This window comes from Podarcis muralis, chromosome 1, assembly GCF_964188315.1.
Source record: "Podarcis muralis chromosome 1, rPodMur119.hap1.1, whole genome shotgun sequence".
NCBI lineage: Eukaryota > Metazoa > Chordata > Lepidosauria > Squamata > Lacertidae > Podarcis > Podarcis muralis.
The window spans coordinates 19,832,639-19,846,010 of record NC_135655.1 but is presented as its reverse complement, the minus strand read 5'-3'; the positions used below and the strand labels follow the sequence as shown (position 1 = coordinate 19,846,010).

The following is a 13,372-nucleotide window of genomic DNA, read 5'->3' as shown; positions in this document are numbered from 1 at the left end:
TTCCACAGTCTCTCCACCCCTTGAGAAGGAGTGGATGTCGCATGCCTGGAAAGTTGGAGGGCATGGGAGATGGCACCCCTTGAAGCAAATAGGATTTGGCCCTGTTTGCTGAAACCCTGCTTGCTATTTACCTGTCTTGAGACTATTGCCCATTTTGACAGGAAGAGGGAAGCCGGTTTGTTTGTTTGTTTGTTTGTTTGTTTATTTATTTATGCATGCCAAATTGTTAAGTTTCCATTTAGCATAGTTGCAAGTATTATTGCCTGGTAGCAGTAACCTAGTGCCGTGAATTTGCCTGTATCGGGCTGCCTGTTATTTATAGAGTTATAGACACTATGAATCGATTAAGTTTATGTTTGTAAAAATAGTCTATACATCATGCCCCTGACTACTAAATGTATTGAAAAGCATTAATGCGTAGTTCATGCCGGTGATGTATGTGTGGTTTTAAGAGGATGCTGATATAAACATTTTATTTATACAGAATATCAGTACTTTGTAGCTTGCTTTAGTGTGTAACCATAATGGAGACAAATTGTGTTAATAAATGAATGCCTCTGACTACGTAGAATAGACAGCTTGAAAACATAAATGTCTTTTAGAGATGGGGACGTATGACCCCAGATGTAGATTTGTGAAGTACTTGTGTACATTTGAGTTTACTCTGGATCAAGATTGAGTTGCTTAAGTCAACTTCATGTGGACAAAATAATGTGGTATATGACATGGGCAAAGTTTGTACTTTGGAGAGAAGAAAACAAGGTTGAGACGGGTTTCTTGGCAAGGGAAAGCCTACCATAACATTCAACTTGCTTCAGATCTCAGCAGGACGTGGCTGAACTAACATGAACATTTCTGACCAACATTAATCACCCATGCCTACTAGGCTTTGGTGTGCATAAGCTCATTCACTGCCATTAGTGGTAAATGATCTGTACTCTTTAGTATCTGAGCCTTTGTTGTCATAGGAACTGATTCGATATAGCTCAGTTGGTTAGAGCATGGTGCTGATGGCGCCAAGGTTGCAGGTTGGATCCCCCTATGGGACAGTTGCATATTCCTGCATTGCAGGGGCTTGAACTAGATGATCCTTGGGGTCCCTTCCAACTCTATGATTCTATTATAAAAAAAGTATCCCTTGTACATATTGGAGGGACCATAGCTCAGTAACAGAGCCCATGCTTTGCATGCATATAGTCCCAGGTTCTATTCCTGGTGTCCTCAACCCAAAATATCAGGGAACAGGTGATGGGTAAGATCTCTGCTTGAGATCTTTGGGAGCTGTGGACTGTTAGAACAGACAGTTTGGGGCTAGATGGACCAGTGATCTGACCTGTTAGAGGGTATATTCCATTGTTACAAACACATATTTGCTCTAAGAGGGGGTCAAGCAAAAATGTATATATTAGTAATTTGCTGTTTCTGCATACCACAATATTACTGAAATGCAGAATATCACTTAAGTTTTCAGTCACCATATTAAGTTAATCCCTGCTCCCAGCATTGAAATCTACAAAAATGTTCCTTTTTTAATTGAATGCTTTTTTGCATTATGTAACAGTCATTAAGAAGATAAAGAAAGAGGAAGAGAATTTACAGTGGTTAGGTTGTTAGAATTCTGCATAGGACAGGGGAAGAAAGCTTTATCTGTTAAAAAGTATTTACTGGAGAGAGGCGAGTACCCAACAGATTTGAAAGCTTTCACTTTTTTTTTAAATTAAAAAAATGTGTTTTTTAAAGGAACCCAGTGACAATGGACCACTCTTTACAGAACTGAGTTTCTACACGCGGACAGCTAAACCTGACCTAAGTAAGTAATCTACTGGTGTTTGAAACAACAAAACAATTTCTTTAAACCTTTTTGAATATGCTACTGTGAGATGTTGGGAGAGGTGTAATAATATATTTAATGATTCATGGGCAACGAAAACCATAGTTCTCGGAGGACTCTGAATGGTAACTTTAAGGGCATACCTAATTACAACTGGATGTTTCTTCATAATGGTGCAGTGTTGGGTAGTTATTGAAGGTAATTGTTTATAAACAGGGCCTACTGAACTGGAACACTTTCTCTTGTCCCTTTTTATGCTCGAAGGTCACAGCCCATTGAGGCTGCAGCCACTAATTTCCAAGGGGAAAGTGGAATTTTCGTAACGCAAGGTGGCTGTTCAAAGGGGGGAGAAAGCATAAGCAATTTTAATTAAATAATATGCTTGGATTTGCTAGGAGACGAGATGTTTGCTGTATTAAAATTGCCAAGAAGGCAGAAAGAAACTCGTGGAAGGCATAAATGATAGAAAGGGCACAATGCAGTTCCTAAGTTGAGCCCTTTTAAATCCCACTAATTTCAGTGAGAGAGACCTAAGCACATGCTTAACTCTGTTAGAGCATGAGACTCTTAATCTCAGGGTCATGGGAACGAGGCCCACATTGCGTAAAAGACTTCTGCATTGCAGCGGGTTGAACTAGATGACCCTTGTGGTTAATAATAATAATAATAATAATAATAATAATAATAATTTATTATTTGTACCCCGCCCATCTGGCTGGGTTTCCCCAGCCACTCTGGGCGGCTTCCATAGAAACCAAAAATACACTAAAATATCACACATTTAAAAAATCCCTGAAAAGGGCTGCCTTAAGATGTCTTCTGAATGTCAGGTAGATGTTTATCGCTTTGACATCTGATGGGAGGGCGTTCCACAGGGCGGGCGCCACTACCGAGAAGGCCCTCTGCCTGGTTCCCTGTAACTTGGCTTCTTGCAGCGAGGGAACCGCCAGAAGGCCCTCAGCACTGGACCTCAGCGTCCGGGCAGAACGATGGGGGTGGAGATGCTCTTTCAGGTATACTGGGCCGAGGCCGTTTAGGGCTTTAAAGGTCAGCACCAACACTTTGAATTGTGCTCGGAAACATACTGAGAGCCAGTGTGGTGTAGTGGTTAAGAGCGGTAGTCTCGTAATCTGGGGAACCGGGTTCGCGTCTCCGCTCCTCCACATGCAGCTGCTGGGTGACCTTGGGCCAGTCACACTTCTTTGAAGTCTCTCAGCCCCACTCACCTCACAGAGTGTTTCTTGTGGGGGAGGAAGGGAAAGGAGAATGTTAGCCGCTTTGAGACTCCTTAAAGGGAGTGAAAGGCGGGATATCAAATCCAAACTCTACTGGTGTTATGTGGTCTCAGCGGCCGCTCCCAGTCACCCTTCCAACTCTATGATTCTGTTGAGCCTTAAAATGCTTAGTGTTGATTAGATCACATGCTTAGTAACTAAGGGAGCAGTCCTATGCACAAAAAGGTTGGCATAAGGCAAGCTGGTGCAAGTTAAAGTTATACGAGATCCAAACTCCATTCAGTGGCAGGGCTGCTGGTTTGCCTAAGCCTGGCAGATGGAAAACAGGCCTCAAAAAAGGTGTTCTGTTCTGGGTCGCCAGGTCACATGACCAAACTGATTGGGCTTAGGAGCCCTCCTAAGTCCCTCATCCCCCATTCTGGTACAGCCCCCAGAATGCCACTTTTTTGGGTACACTGACCTTGGCTCTGCCAGCCGAGCTGGGATGAGCAAGTTATATGATTGGGGACTTAGCACTGGTTCAGCCAGAGATCCTCTGCGTCCTAATCTTTTCAACCTGGCAGATCTTGCCATAAGATTGCCCCCTCAGTGAGTTAGTAGTAAATGTTTAGTACTTATCCATAGGCGTTCATCATTTTGCCTTCTGTCTGATTTAACTAATCACATCCTTATACAAATATGGCAATAATTGCTTTGCAGAAAGCTGTAACAATGCATATTTGGAAACTTTTTTCTTGTTTCAGTTAAGAAATGGATTTCTTCTCACAAGCTGAAATACTTAGGTGTACCCAAGTACTGGGGTTCTGGCTTGCATCAAAAGAATGGCAAAAGGTACAAACCATTTCTTATTTTTGAGTTTATAGGATTTTTCATAGCCACTACTCCCCCTGTGTGAGTTTCTCACATGCTTAGCACATCTCAGTAACTGATGGCCTTTGGTGTTGTGTCAGCATTCAGACTTAAAAGTTGATCAATGTGAAAATATCAGAGGAATTGCCATGTGAGAAAAAATTCTATATAGAGAATTAAACCTGTACTAACAGTTAAATTAATGTTACTGATGAACAGATCAATGTTACTGGAAATATGTACGGACAGATGCATGCAAAAGGCATTGTTAGATGAATTTTAGAATAATAATAATAATAATAATAATAATAATAATAATAATAATAAATTTTATTTATATCCCGCCCTCCCCTGCCGAAGCTGGGCTCAGGGCGGCTAACAACATTCTAAAACATTCATTATAAAATTAATCAAATCAAATTAAAGTCAAATTAATGGCAACCATCAAGCAAAATTCTGTGCAGATTGCCGATTGCCAGAGGAGGGGGTCAGGCTGCGCCCTGACCAAAGGCCTGGTGGAACAGCTCTGTCTTGCAGGCCCTGCGGAAGGATGTCAGGTCCTGCAGGGCCCTAGTCTCTTGTGACAGAGCGTTCCACCAGATTGGAGCCGCGGCCGAGAAGGCCCTGGCTCTAGTTGAGGCCAGCCTAACCTCTCTGTGGCCTGGGATCTTTAGGATGTTTTTATTTGCAGACCGTAGATTTCTCTGTGGGACATACCAGGAGAGGCGGTCCTGTAGGTACGAGGGTCCTAGGCCGTATAGGGCTTTAAAGGTTAAAACCAGCACCTTAAACCTGATCCTGTACTCCACCGGGAGCCAGTGCAGCTGGTATAATACCGGATGGATATGATCTCGTAGCGAAGACCCCGTAAGGAGTCTCGCTGCGGCATTCTGCACCCGCTGGAGTTTCTGGGTCAGTCTCAAGGGCAGCCCCACGTAGAGCGAGTTACAATAATCCAGTCTGGAGGTGACCGTCGCATGGATCACAGTGGCTAGGTCAGGGCGAGAGAGATAAGGAGCCAACTGCCTAGCCTGGCGGAGATGAAAAAGTGCCGCCTTTGTTATAGCTGTAATCTGCGCCTCCATAGAGAGGGAGGTATCGAAGATTACACCCAAACTCTTAACGGACGATGTTGGCACTAATTGCACCCCCGCAAGAGATGGGAGTTGCCTCCTCAATCCCAAATCGCTCCGTCCCAGCCAGAGGACCTCTGTCTTCGAAGGATTTAACTTCAACCGGCTCCCACGAAACCATCCAGCCACAGCTTCCAGACATCTGGTCAGTGTATCTGGGGCCGAGTCAGGATGGCCGTCCATCAACAGATAGAGTTGGGTGTCATCGGCATACTGATGGCAACCCAGCCCAAAACTCCGGACAAGCTGGGCGAGGGGGCGCATAAAGATGTTAAAAAGCATTGGGGAGAGAATCGCACCCTGAGGCATTCCACACACCAGGGAGTGGCGCGATGACAATTCCCCCCCAAGCGCCACCCTCTGTCCCCGACCAGAGAGAAACGAGCGCAGCCATTGAAGGACTGTGCCCTGGATCCCCACGTCAGCAAGGCGGTGGTCCAGGAGTTCGTGATCGACCATGTCGAAGGCTGCTGACAGGTCTAGAAGAATCAGCAGCCCCGACCCGCCTCGATCCAGCTGCCTGCGGAGATCATCTGTTAGGGCGACCAGAGCCGTCTCGGTCCCATGGCCAGCGCGGAAGCCGGACTGGAATGGATCGAGAGCCGATGTTTCATCCAGAAACCTACCAAGCTGTTCAGCAACCGCTCTCTCAATCACCTTACCCAGGAATGGAAGATTCGAAACCGGGCGGTAATTGGATAGATCTAAAGGATCTAATGATGTTTTCTTTAAGAGTGGACGCACCACTGCCTCCTTCAGTTCCCCTGGGAATATCCCGGTGCCAAGGGACAAATTGATGATATCACCCAGGGGGGCCTGCACCTTGTCTGGACATGCTCTAATCAGCCAAGACGGGCACGGGTCAAGAGGACAGGTGGTGGGCTTTCCAGCTTGGAGGAGTCTGTCCACATCGGCTGGGGATATCCGGTCAAAGTGGTCCAATACTGGACCCGAGGACAGTCGAGGGGCCTCCAGTTCCTTTATTGTATCCAAATTGGCAGGGAGGTCATGGCGGAGCAACAGGACCTTCTCCGCAAAAAAGCTCGCAAATGCCTCACAGCTGTGTGTCAAATTGTTATTTAAATTTGGCTGTCCTTCAAGGGACGTTAAAGACCTAATTATACTAAATAATTGCGCCGGGCGAGAGCTAGCGGAGGCAATGGAGGCCGAGAAGTAGGACTTCTTAGCGGCCTTCACTGCCATCTCGTAGGTTTTCATAAAAACCCTATAAGATGTTCTTGAGGCTCCGTCACGGGCACCCCGCCATATTCGCTCTAGCCGTCTGAGGTCCCGCTTCATTTTCCGAAGCTCCTCGGTAAACCAGGGAGCCCGGTTTCTGCGGGGTTGCAGAGGGCGCCTAGGTGCGATCTCATCAATGGCTGCTAGGAGCTGGATATTCCAGCCCTCAACAAGCTCAGTCAATGAGTCGCCAGGGGGAGCAAGGTCCCGCAAGGCCTGATGGAATCTATCAGGGTCCATCAGCCTCTGCGGGCGAGCCCAAATTGGCTCACCACCTAAGCAGGGTGGGGGTGGAAAATCAATCCTGGCTTTCAGTGCGTAGTGATCAGACCATGGCACCTTCATTGAAGGAGACATGATCACATCTATACCGGCGCCAAAGATCAAATCCAGCGTGTGGCCTGCTTGATGTGTGGGGCCCGACACAAACTGGGAGAGCCCTAGTGTCGCCATGGAAGACACCAGGTCCAGTGCCTGTGAGGAGGGAATGGCATCAGCATGGATGTTGAAGTCCCCCAATACCAATAGGTTAGGGAACTCCAAGGCCCAGCCGGCCACCACCTCCAGCAGGCCTGACAGGGTGGCTGCTGGTGCGCCCCACACTAGGCCAACACATTCAATGCCGGGGATCAATGGCGATGGTAGAGCCCTGAAAGAACAGTCTTCTCGGATTAATAATGCCACCCCTCCCCCCCGGCCCACAGTCCACGACTGGTGGAGGACGGAGAAACCCGGGGGCGCCATCTCTCGTAAGGTAACAGTTACCCCTTCGCGCACCCAGGTCTCCGTCACACAAGCCAGGTCGACCCCCTGCGAGATGAAGAAATCTCGCAGGGTGGCGGTTTTGTTGCCTATAGACCTGGCATTGCACAACACCAGTGACGGAGGTGAGTAATCCTTGCTCACCCTACCTTCGTCCCTCGGGATGGGGCGCAGATTGGAAGGGGTACGAGCATATCTATATCTCGAACCCCTTCGCCTATGACATCTGCCCCCACCGCCATACCTCCCTCGCCCCACTACGGTCGCAATCCCAAGCCTCAAACCAACCTCCATTTACAAAATAGAAAACGAAACAGACCAAAACAATTGTACCAAAAAGCAAATCCCCACCCCACTCAATATCCCACCCCAAACCAAAATACAACAAAACAAAATAAAAATACATCAATAAAAACCACCGTTCATGGTGGTACAACAAAGTAAAAAGTAAAAACCCCTATAAAACATTTTAAAATATATAAAAACATTTTAAACATTTGCTGCGGCAACCCCCGTGTCCTTAAAACAGTAGCAGTGGCGAGTGTGGGCCCCGCCCCCTAAGCCTGGTGGGATGGGCCTGCAGGAGGGAGCGGCCTTCCTCAACCCCCATGGTGCAGCAGCAGCAGTCGTGTCCCGGTGCCTCTTGAGGCCTCTTAAGCTGTTGCGATGGTGAGTCAGTCTGGGCCCCGCCCCCTGGGCCAGGTGGAATCAGCCGAGGGAGGGAGCGGCCTTCCCAACCCACAATGCAGCAGCAGCAGTCGTGTCCCGGTGCCTCTTGAGGCCTCTTAAGCTGTTGCGATGGTGAGTCAGTCTGAGCCCCGCCCCCTGGGCCAGGTGGAATCAGCCGAGGGAGGGAGCGGCCTTCCCAACTCACAGTGCAGCAGCAGCAGAACTTTCCCCCTGAATTGTATCTGGTTGTGTCCCTCTACTTGATGGGAAACTCTTGAATGTAGTAGCAGCAGTGTTTTTTTCCTGGGAGGGTGCAGGGGTATGCATACCCCTAAACCTTTTGTGAATCTAAGTTTGGCCTCATTGAGGCCAATATGAGTAGGAAAATGAGAGTACCCCTAAAGATATATTTTTTTAGAAAAAAGGCGCTGAGTAGAAGCTTATGTCACTACTGGAAATACAATTTTATCTGATTCTCCCTTCCCTTCTAGAACCTCCTGCACCTCCCAAAGTCTTCTCCAGAGGGTTGGGGAAGTAGCATAAGAGGCTGCAGGAGAAAGGGGGCATTTTTTAAAAAACCCCACCCACCCAGACAGCTCACAGGAGATTCTACATGATCAAAGAGCCCTTATGTTTGGGGAGGGACTGAATTTGTCTATAACCCTCTATCTTTTGTGGCTTTTTTAAAAAACAAAACAAAACAACCCAAGGGCTTCTTAAGATACACCCTTACATATAGCTCAGACGTTAGAGCATGATACTCTTAATCTCAGGGTCATGTTGTTTGAGCCCCACATTGGGTGAGATTCCCGCATTGCAGGGGGTTGGACTAGATTACTCTCGTGGTCCCTTCCGGCTCTATGATTCTAGGAGCAACTTTTCACAGTCAACTAATGCAGCTTCTATTTCTGTGTGAGTCACAAAAGCCCTCCCATGTGCACTCCACGCTTTCTGTAATTTTGCTTTCTGGTTTCTTTTCCTTGGAATAGTTGCTTGAATGTTCTGCAGCTTTCAGCAGCAAGTTGCTATGAGTACCACCCTGAAAGGGTGGGTGGGTGGGTGGGTGCTGTGGGTTCCATAGTGGTGTTTTCATTTTTAATAAAACGTTGAAATGCCGTATCCTGCTGCTCAAAAGCAATGAGAACTAAAGCAATCTGTTAAAAGTGCATTTTCGATGGCTGTGAACCAGATAGAGTCCTCGGTGGGATCAGGGCATTCTGACCTCATTGTAGGGCATTAGCACCAGCCAGACCCAAAACAAAATAAAAATGAGTCAGTTATGTATTGCTTCCTGTACAGCCAGCTTTTTCTCAGAGCGTGGAATATTCACAAGCATTATAGGGACTTTGGTGGGGGGGCATTTTTTGGAAAAGCAGCTCAACACCACCATGATTTGCTTTTTCAACTCCTTCAGTTTTTTGTTTTTTTAAATGAGCAATTCAAAAATATAGAAGGAATGGTGCGTAGAAATGGAAATTATGAAATAACCATTCATCAAAATATTAAATAAAAAAGTAGAAGAGGAGAGAGAAGCAGCCTGACCCAGTCTTGTCATTTGACGCAGAGCAGGATCCTTTCCATTTAGTCAACGGCTTCCTGTTTCTGCAATTGAATCTTATTGAGGTTGGTGGGGCAGTGCCCCACTGGCTGTAATGGATTAACCTCCACTGCTTGAAAGAATTACATTTTCAGTTTGAGATCATAGTATTTATGGACGTTCTGCTTCCACACAATCATTCCTGCCTCCTAAGATATTTTGGTGAGGCCCAGACCTCTGCCCCACTTTCACCCGCTGTGATGGGACAGGAGACCTGACCCTGGAACACTCTCCTTCAGGAACCTAGTCTTTTCCCTGTTCATCCTTAGGAAACTCGCTTAGCTCTTCTTATTCTGACAGTCCTTCACTGTTCATTTGTTCTCCTGTTTAGACTTCTCAGTGGCTTATTGTGTGTACCTTTTGTTGCTACATAATTTAAATAAATACATTTAATGTATCTACAGTAGATATTAAATTTCTGTTGTTAAATGTGCATGTTTATTCATTTTGTACTTTGCTTTGGGGCTTTTTTTTTCTTTGCTGGAAAGCAACCTAAAATTTATAATACTTACACTAAAAAGGTATATATATATATTAAGGTATCTCGTATGGATTTTCTTAAAGGCTATGTTTTCTTTTTCTGAAACCAGCTACAGATTTATGGTAATGGACAGATTTGGGAAAGATCTCCAGAAGATTTTTGAAGAGAGAGGAAAGCACTTTACCCGCAAAACAGTACTACTGTTGGGCTTGAGAATAGTAAGTTAAAAATTAAGTATCATTAGTGCTATCTAATGTAGTTTCTTTGCTTTAAAGTTAACCTGTAAAGAGTAGTTGCCCTCTGCTGTGTGTGGTTTATATATGCTGAAATTGTTCTGTTATGTCTTTATTAGCTTGATGTTTTAGAATACATTCATGAACATGAATATGTGCATGGAGACATCAAGGCCTCAAATCTTCTCCTGGGCTACAAGGCTCCACATCAGGTAACTTCCAGGTTTTTTCTTTCTTCATTGTTTAACCTATTGTTTTTTTTTTAAATGGAGCTGCTGTGAACCTCAGCAGAAATCTTGCCTTTATGAATGTGTACAGCATTAATATTTCTGCTTGACATTTATATCTAGTTAATGTTGTACATTTTTTATTCACTTTGCTGGCAGTTGATCAAATTGGCTATTCTGCCCTGAATAATATTCAGGAGAATGCTTGCGATACAAAATGAATTTCAAATAGCTATTTGGGGGTGGAAGTTTAAAATTATATAGTACACCAGTGAATTACATTTGCCTGTCTGCTTTGTCAATTTTTTATTTCCTTTGTTTGAAGAATCCATCAAGCATAAGTGTTCTGTTACTTGGAAAACGTGATTTTTAACATGTTGATTGTTCAAATCAATTGGTTTACAGAAATATCTGTAGCTGTCTAATTTTATTATTATTATTATTTTACATCTTTAGTGTTTGGCAAATGCACATACAAAGTCCATAATTTCCCCTTGTTTGAGTGCTTATCTTGGAGTGAATAAGCGAGTGTTATACTTTTTTTAAAGTGGCCCAACTAGCCTTGCAAATGAATTTGTGACACCTACTAGTCTACAAAAAAAGAAAAAAAGCTTTACTAGTCTGCTACCCACATGTATATGGACTAAACTGGCCAGAGGTCTAAATGTCACTGGGCAATTGCATTTTTTTTATATATACCCAAGCAAGAGTGCTAGCAAGGAAAGATCAGCTCCTGCCCTCATCTAATAAAGATGCCCATTTAAATTTCAATGCTGTTCTGGCATTGCTGAACTGATCTCCGTCCTCTACCTATTCTCTCCCTTCCCTTCCCTTGGATGTCTTGTGTTTTTTAGTCTGCCAGCCTGAGGTCAAGGCCTGTGTCTCATTTTAATTTATGTACAGTGCCTCCCACCAGGACTGTATTGAATTTTTCATTGATGTGAGCTGCTTTGGGAGACAATATTTTTGTCCGAAAGGTAGGATGAAAATATAATTATTAAAAGCGGTTGAACAATTTTGTTAAATCCTTTAATATCAAATTAAGTATTCAACCAGAGGGTAGAAAACTCTTGGTCCTATTGGAGGAAGGGAGAGCAGAATTTCTCCATTTAAGGTATAGGGAAGAAGATGGCGCTGATACTGACTGGAGTAACTGTGCCAATTAGTGAGTCTCAAACAGATGCAAACCATCCTCTGCCATCTGAGTGGGTAGTGTCTGTTTGCTAAAAAATGAGCAGGAGTCTTCTGTAACTGAGTGAAAGCATTTACCATCTTACTGAGCATTCGTGATAGGTTTTAAAAAGAAATTATAGATCAAACTTATCTTGGTGGCTTGACGCAAATCGGAGCCTTCGGGTCTCCACCAGCTCACCTGGGGCAATTTTGTCAGATTCATGCAGCCAACCAAATGTTTCTTTTTCAAGGATTATGAGACAATATAGTATTTACCTATATAGTTTAAAATACCCCCCCCCCCCGTTATTTTAAAGATTGGATTGGATTGCTCTAGATCAGAGACCAGGAATCTGTGACCTTCCCGTTGTTGTTGGACTTTAACTCCTATCAGTCCCAGCCAGCATGGCCAGAGATGATGGGAGTTGAATCCCAGCCTTGCATTTAAGCACTAGCCTGGTAGCCATAAGTGACAAAGAATTGCATACAGGTGAGAAAACAGGCTGTTGGAGGAGAGATGGAGTGCTCCTTCCCTGCCTTGTGTCCATAGAAACCAAGCAGGCTGCCAGAAGACAAAAAACCCCTCCTCCATGCCCATCATAGAAATACAGCGGGCTGCTGCAGCAGAGACAGAGTTTCCTGTGCCAGTCCCCAGCAGGATAGCAAAAAATTGTTACAGGCTAGTAACTTTTGTGGGTTTATTTGCAAGGTTGTTTTAATCCACTGGTCTTCCCATCCCTGCTCTAGATAGAAACACAGCATGCAGGTAGACTTGCTTTAACTTGGTTTCTTCCTTTATTTAAACAGCAACAAAAAGCAAGTATCTCACGATGGAATTGTCTTATATTGGAGTACATGGAATCAATGATTAGTCACACCCAGTCATGAATGCCCCTTCCGTAGGCAAGGTAGTGGAGAGAGCAGTTGGAGAAATTCCCGGAAGATGTGGACTAGCTAGATCAATTTCATTCTGGGTTCAGGTTCGGATTTTTGACTGAACCAACCTTGGTCACCCTGATAGATGACCTGGATTGATAGAGGGACGGCGGGATGCATCTTTTGCTCCTGCTTCTCAAACCACCTGCAACTTTTGATACAATTGACAAGGGTGGCTTTCTGGGGGAGGTATTGGGGGCACTGATTTACAGTGGTTCCATTGCAACCTGCACATAACCCTGGTGCTTAAAAACTTGCACCGGCTGCCCATATGTTACCCAGCCAGGTTCAAGGTTCTTGTCTTAATTTACAAGGCCTTTAACAACATGGGTCCAGAGTATCCAAAGGACCACTTGATCCCTTATATCCCAGCTTGATCACTGAGATCTTTTGTGACATCTCTGTTGGCGATCCCCTGTGGCTCAGGTGGCATGGCTCATAACTGCTAGAAGCCATGTGTTCAGAGCTGTGGGCCCAAACCTATGGAGCTCTCCTCCCAACTGAGATTAGACAGGCACCTCCTTGCTGAACTTTACATGCATGGCAGTAGAAGCTAGTGTTCCGTTTTATGATTCCTTTTTATTATTTTATATTCTGCATGGTTTATGTTTATGTGCATTGCTTAGAAATATATAAATGACAGTATATAAATGACTTTAACAAAGCAATAAGTGAAAATGAATAGTTTGTAGATGTTTGTTCAAGTATAACCTAAGCATTTGAAGTCTGAATGATAAGAGAATTTTTGGAAGTATTGTAAAAGCGTCCTTATAAACTCTTGGATGACGCTTGTCTTGGTGCATTTGGAATCTTAATAGGTGTACTTGGTGGATTATGGCCTCGCCTATCGATACTGTCCGGAAGGTAACCACAAAGATTATAAAGAGAATCCCAAGAGGTGTCATGATGGAACTCTTGAATTTACTAGTATTGATGCTCACAAGGGGGTGGGTAAGTAGTTTTGCTTTGCTTCTTGCATAACGTTTCTTGTGGTTGCTGTGAATGCA

General features: G+C 44.6%; 1 protein-coding gene across 5 annotated transcripts in view; it reads left to right on the top strand.

Moving 5' to 3' along the window:
* VRK1 (VRK serine/threonine kinase 1) overlaps nucleotides 1-13,372 on the top strand; it is a 44,498-nt gene that overhangs the window by 12,173 nt on the left and 18,953 nt on the right. For all 5 annotated transcript variants that reach the window (XM_077924265.1, XM_077924279.1, XM_077924271.1 and 2 more), the window contains exons 4-8: nucleotides 1,741-1,810; nucleotides 3,810-3,897; nucleotides 9,906-10,014; nucleotides 10,149-10,241; nucleotides 13,184-13,316. In XM_077924265.1, the coding sequence (XP_077780391.1) occupies nucleotides 1,741-1,810; nucleotides 3,810-3,897; nucleotides 9,906-10,014; nucleotides 10,149-10,241; nucleotides 13,184-13,316 (493 nt within the window). The remainder of the gene's footprint in view (nucleotides 1-1,740; nucleotides 1,811-3,809; nucleotides 3,898-9,905; nucleotides 10,015-10,148; nucleotides 10,242-13,183; nucleotides 13,317-13,372) is intronic.